The sequence below is a fragment of the Oncorhynchus gorbuscha genome, linkage group LG17 (genome assembly GCF_021184085.1).
Source record: "Oncorhynchus gorbuscha isolate QuinsamMale2020 ecotype Even-year linkage group LG17, OgorEven_v1.0, whole genome shotgun sequence".
In the NCBI taxonomy this organism is placed as follows: domain Eukaryota; kingdom Metazoa; phylum Chordata; class Actinopteri; order Salmoniformes; family Salmonidae; genus Oncorhynchus; species Oncorhynchus gorbuscha.
The window spans coordinates 48,484,949-48,490,999 of record NC_060189.1 but is presented as its reverse complement, the minus strand read 5'-3'; the positions used below and the strand labels follow the sequence as shown (position 1 = coordinate 48,490,999).

Below are 6,051 nucleotides of genomic sequence, written 5' to 3'. Positions count from 1 at the left end.
CACACACACACACACACACACACACACACACACACACACACACACACACACACACACACACACACACACACACACACACACACACACACACACACACACACACACACACACACACACACACACACACACACACACACACACACACACACACACACAGTGCTTGACTTGGGGAGCTCACCAGAGCTGAGAACCAGGACCTCAAATTTTCCACTGCTTGAGCTCCTGTTCCTCTTATAGAATATTTGCTCAAAGGTATTGTGGCGCTCCAGCACCTAAATATGAACATTACCTGCACCGAAAATGAGTATCAACACTGATTTTCGTCTGTCAAGCACTGTATAGACATACACAGACACAAGAGGCTGCCTCTTCACTACTTTTTGAAGATGTGGTGGCTAGTCTGCGACTGTGACAGATTGATTATTCACATAGACTTATGCAATGGACTGATTGTTGCTAAGGTAAGAGGTGAGAGGGAGGGACGACCATGGAAGGGTTCATCAGGCTGAGGAAACCACATTGAAAATTGTCATAAGAACCCTGCTCAGGACTATGTGGGTTTTCATGTCTGCATTAGCTTTACTGTAGAGTACTGTGCGTGCACAATAGTGTTTCAGGTTACTTTGAAGGCAAGATTCAAATGTATGACTGTAAGTCGCTTTGGATAAAAGCGTCTGCTAAATGGCATATATTATTATTATTATTATATTATGTCAATGGACCTTACCTTGCACCTAGTCACATATAATAATACATTGCATGCACTTAAACGTTGTGGTAAATCGTGCGTCGCAGTCTCTCCCCGTGTGCGTACTCGTGCACATAGACTTGGCCGCGATCACGCGAACCCCAATGCTGCGTAATTTGCGCGCCGCCTTCCACCAGAGACACTTGGGTGAATTGTACCTTTCACGGATTGAAGATACATGTTCCGTTTTCAGGTGAGCAGTGTTTAGAGTACCTCTGGCAATTTCTCTACACATTTTAGCTAGCGTTCCCTCAAGACGAGTTGAAATGTGGCCATTTTCTGGAGGATATTGCCTTTTACTTATCGACTCCGTTGACAAAATTCCTCCGTGCGGCCTACCAAGCTTTCCCTGGCTAATTGTCCCCGACACCTTGTCCCCGACTGTCACCGGCCTGGGTGTCCAGTGAACGGAGTATGGACATGGCTGTCGGGCTCAACATTTTACCTTAAAAGAAAAGTACTAAAGAATGCTGGATTTTTATTAGGAAATGTTCCAAGTTCGATACTATCGACGTGGATCCCGTGTGACGTAACCTAACTAGCTAGTTTGCGCAGCCTTCCACTGCTAACGTTAGCTTGCTTTTCTGGTTCGCTATTTTGTCTGGGAAACATTGTCTTAATAGGTGATAAGGTGGCTAGCTAAGTCGCTAGCTAGGTGGCTCATGTTTGACAGTACATTATAAGGTTCAGAAGTATAATTGTTATGCTAATTTTCTTTTAAATGGAAATACAGTGTATTGTTGACAAGTGAGTCGATTGATAAAGCCAAGGTGATTTGGATCACTCTGCCTGTGAAATGCGGGACTGTTCTTCTCCGATTTGTCTTCTAAACTAACGTTAACATTTTCATAGACGTTAATGTCTTAACAGTACCGTTATATCTTTGGGCTAGTTACTTCAAAACTAGCGGCACCAATCTAGTTGCAGAGGTAACCCATCCACGTGGGTTATCACAATATAATATATATAGGGTTCTAATCATTCGCTATCAAATTGAGGGAAATCTGTCATTTCGTTCCTATTGTACCCAGAGCCTCATCTGCGGATGAAGTCAATAATTTTTGCTTGAGGAGCTTGCTAAGAAACCTGCCTCCACTATAATTATCTAAAAAATGATTTTTGACATTTGTTGAAAAACAAAATTTTGCATGAGGAAAAACAACATTCTAGACTTAGTTCTTAAATCTTTACATTTCTTGACCTCATCACCCCTCCCTTAAACAACAATCAATATATCTCTTGTTGCTTCTCTTTCTTCTCCTTTCTGTCATCCTTCCATATCTCTCTCATACCTTCTTTCTCCTATCCCTCTCATCCCTCCCTCCTTACTGTCTCTCATCCCTCCCTCCTTACTGTCTCTCATCCCTCCCTCCTTACTGTCTCTCATCCCTCCCTCCTTACTGTCTCTCATCCCTCCCTCCTTACTGTCTCTCATCCCTCCCTCCTTACTGTCTCTCATCCCTCCCTCCTTACTGTCTCTCATCCCTCCCTCCTTACTGTCTCTCATCCCTCCCTCCTTACTGTCTCTCATCCCTCCCTCCTTACTGTCTCTCATCCCTCCCTCCCTCCTTACTCTCTCTCATCCCTCTCTCCCTCCTTACTCTCTCTCATCCCTCCCTCCCTCCTTACTCTCTCTCATCCCTCCCTCCTTCCTTACTCTCTCTCATCCCTCCCTCCTTACTCTCTCGCATCCCTCTCTCCCTCCTTACTCCCTCTCATCTCTCACTGTTCTCTCTCCCTCCAGTCCCTTGATGAAGATTGTACCCTGGAGAAGGAGGAGGGGCTGGTAGAAGAAGAAGATGAGATTGACCAGTTTAATGACGACACCTTCGGAGATGGGGCCATCGGTGAGTCACTTGCCAGTCTTTCACCAACTGACTGACAAAACGCTTTAAACTGAATAATATAACAAAATATGAATATTTTATACAACTAAAATTAAATAAATACTAGCAAACCGGACCTGAAAACTAACAAACTAAACTGAATAAAAAAATAAAATGGTCAAATCTAAAATAATAAACTTGGGCCATTGGATGGCCCCTTTAGCCTTGTGAGGGAAAGGCCCTCTGTATAATCGCAAATACAACTCGCACACTTTACAGTTTTGGAAACATTTGAAGCGTAACTTTCAAACTAACATAGGGGGGAAAAAATGTAAAATACAAAAGATGCACTTTCATTATGCAGTTTAGCAAAGTTGTGCCCAGCTGTGTTTAGACTAACACCTGCTTCTGACTGGAAAAATGGAAATGCAAGGTGAGAGGATATTTGGTACCTCGGTCGGGAGGCTGTCTTACAGCTGGATGCAACTTTGCTAAACCACTTACAGTAAGTGTAGCTTTTGCATTTGAAAGATTATTTCTCGCTGGTACTAAAGTTAAGTTCCAACGGTTTCTTAAAGGGTAAGCAAGGATTACGTTAAAACAAAGCGTCAGGATTGTGGTTCACATGGAGCATCTGAGACCCCCCACCCCCATGTGTTCTCGAAAGCTGTTTCGCCTAGGCTGAAGCTGCTTTTGAGAAACGGTCCCATAAAGAATAGAAAGTTCACGCACTGTAACGTTTTCTGTTTTGTAGGACTGTCTCAACTAAAACAAATATTTGTTCTTTCGACCAATCAATGAAATCAACTATGTGTAGGCTACTGAGCTTGTCTGATGTTTTGAGCACGCTGATTAAATAATTTAGATACGCAAAGGAAGCGAACCTGTTCCCGACTCTCTCCCCCTCCTGCTGCGTCTGGCCTTCGCGGATTCTGATGTTACGCTCCTAATAGGCTACACCAGGCATCGGCAGCCAATTCCATTTGGAGTGCCAATTTATCTTACCATTTCTACCGATCTGCGTGCCAGTTATGATTTTTATATGCACATTTTCGTGGAACAGTTTAATTTATAATAAAGTCTTCATATCTCAGTCATTATGTGGTAAATCATAATTCTAAAAGTAAATTCCCGAGCCGTTGCAAACTATGTAAAAATATCCTACAAGAGCCAACAAATCAAAACATTGTAGCCAGCAGGTAGAAAATATTCTATAAATCCCAATGGTTAGGTATGGCCTGTCTGCCACGAACTTGAAACATTGTATCAACTATTAATAACTTGGGTCTCTTGAAGCTGGCATAAGCAAACATGCAACAATGCATAAAATATTCTGTACCCTCACTTTCCTGCTCCAGACAGACATAGCTGTAGGCTATTTTGTGCAGGGGATAAGAAGTAATCAGGTAGGCCTATTTTATTATTTCCACCAGATCAGAGCATGACATTTTATTCCCCCTTTCATGCTGGGTGGCTATCAAAAGGAGAGAGCTGGGGAACTATTGTCATTCTCAATGGATGTAAAAACAGACTGTTTACTTGCTGTTTGAAGTGAAGAGAAAATTGCTTTGACGTTCAACAGTGGTGGTGAGTTAAGAATCAGAAATGTTATCAGATCTCCAAATGGGCACATTTATAGGCCTACATTTATGCCTGGGCCTACTTCTATGAATGATCAGGTGCGCGTCCTTACTGAACATTGACAGGAGCGCTACAAACAAATGACAATGTATACATTAACAACTCTTAAATGGAATGAAACAAACCAACTTGTTCCTCACAAGTGTAGCCTAGATTGTGCAGTCTGCAAAACAATGTGACCACTCCTACAATGAGAATGGTAAAAGATTGCAATAAAAATGTATTGAATGCATTAACATATATTACCGTAACCAAACAAACATTGTAGATTAGAATTATGGGAATTCATGGAAAATCTACAAATGGTGGTACTGGTGTGCCATCCCCACGGCTTCTGAAATGCATTTGTCCACTGAGACAGGTGTGAATCAGACCGGTGTCTCGTGCCATAAAAAAAGATATAGAGTACCAGTCAAAAGTTTGGACACCAACTCATTCAAGGGTTTTAATTTTATTTTTACATTGTAGAATAATAGCGAATACATCAAAACTATGACATAACAGATGTTAAAATGGCGCCGACATAGGGCTGCCGTGCTTCTAGCTCTTAGGTAACTTTGCAGTATTTCGTTTTTTTTGTGTAATTTCTTACATTATTAGGCCAGAATTGTTTTGTGCTATTACATACAGCTGTGAAGAACTTTTGGTTATCAGTGTGGCTGTAACTCACCAGGAATTTCTCTAATCGGATCCTTTGTTCACACCCCAACGGGCAATTGAAATGATTCCAGAGGCTGACCCAAAACACTGCCTGTGGAGGAGAGGTACTCGGAGTGGACTTCTAGTCCAGCTCAGGATGCGTGCACACCGACCACCCCTTCCAAGTATATTACTCACTTATGTTCCGTCTCTGGATAATGACGTTAACGAGCTCAGGGCGAGGATTTCCTTCCAGAGAGACATCAAGGATGGTAACATCCTCTGTTTCACGGAAACATCGCTCTCTCGGGATATACTGTCTGAGTCCTACAGCCAGTTGGGTTGTCAGTTCATCGTGCAGACAGGAATAAATATTGCTCCGGGAAGGAGGACAGGTTTATATGTTTCATGATTAACTACTCATGGTGTGATTGTGATAACAATATACAGGAACTCAAGTCCTTTTGTTCTCCCGGCCAAGAATACCTCACAATCAAATGCTGACTGCTATTGACTATTCAATGCTGGTCTGACCAATCGGAATCCACGCTTCAAAATTGTTTTGATCACGTGGACTGGGAATATGAAGTGTAGCCTCCGAGAATAACATTGACAAATACACGGACACGTGACTGAGTTCATCAGAAAGTGTATAGGAGATGTTGTACCCACTGTGACTATTACATTTACATTTAAGTCATTTAGCAGACGCTCTTATCCAGAGCGACTTACAAATTGGTGCATTCACCTTATGACATCCAGTGGAACAGCCACTTTACAATAGTGCATCTAAATATTTTAAGGGGGGGGGGGGGTGAGAAGGATTACTTTATCCTATCCTAGGTATTCCTTAAAGAGGTGGGGTTTCAGGTGTCTCCGGAAGGTGGTGATTAACTCCGCTGTCCTGGCGTCGTGAGGGAGTTTGTTCCACCATTGGGGAGCCAGAGCAGCGAACAGTTTTGACTGGGCTGAGCGGGAACTGTACTTCCTCAGTGGTAGGGAGGCGAGCAGGCCAGAGGTGGATGAACGCAGTGCCCTTATTTGGGTGTAGGGCCTGATCAGAGCCTGGAGGTACTGAGGTGCCGTTCCCCTCACAGCTCCGTAGGCAAGCACCATGGTCTTGTAGCGGATGCGAGCTTCAACTGGAAGCCAGTGGAGAGAGCGGAGGAGCGGGGTGACGTGAGAGAACTTGGGAAG

At 43.2% G+C, this 6,051-nt stretch overlaps 1 protein-coding gene across 1 annotated transcript in view; it reads left to right on the top strand.

The window, feature by feature from the left end:
• The first annotated feature begins 784 nt into the window (after positions 1-784).
• LOC124001514 (protein PAT1 homolog 1-like) overlaps positions 785-6,051 on the top strand; it is a 28,496-nt gene continuing 23,229 nt past the window's right edge. The window contains exons 1-2 of the mRNA XM_046308346.1: positions 785-941; positions 2,493-2,595. Coding sequence (XP_046164302.1) covers positions 927-941; positions 2,493-2,595 — 118 coding nt within the window. The 5' untranslated portion in view covers positions 785-926. The remainder of the gene's footprint in view (positions 942-2,492; positions 2,596-6,051) is intronic.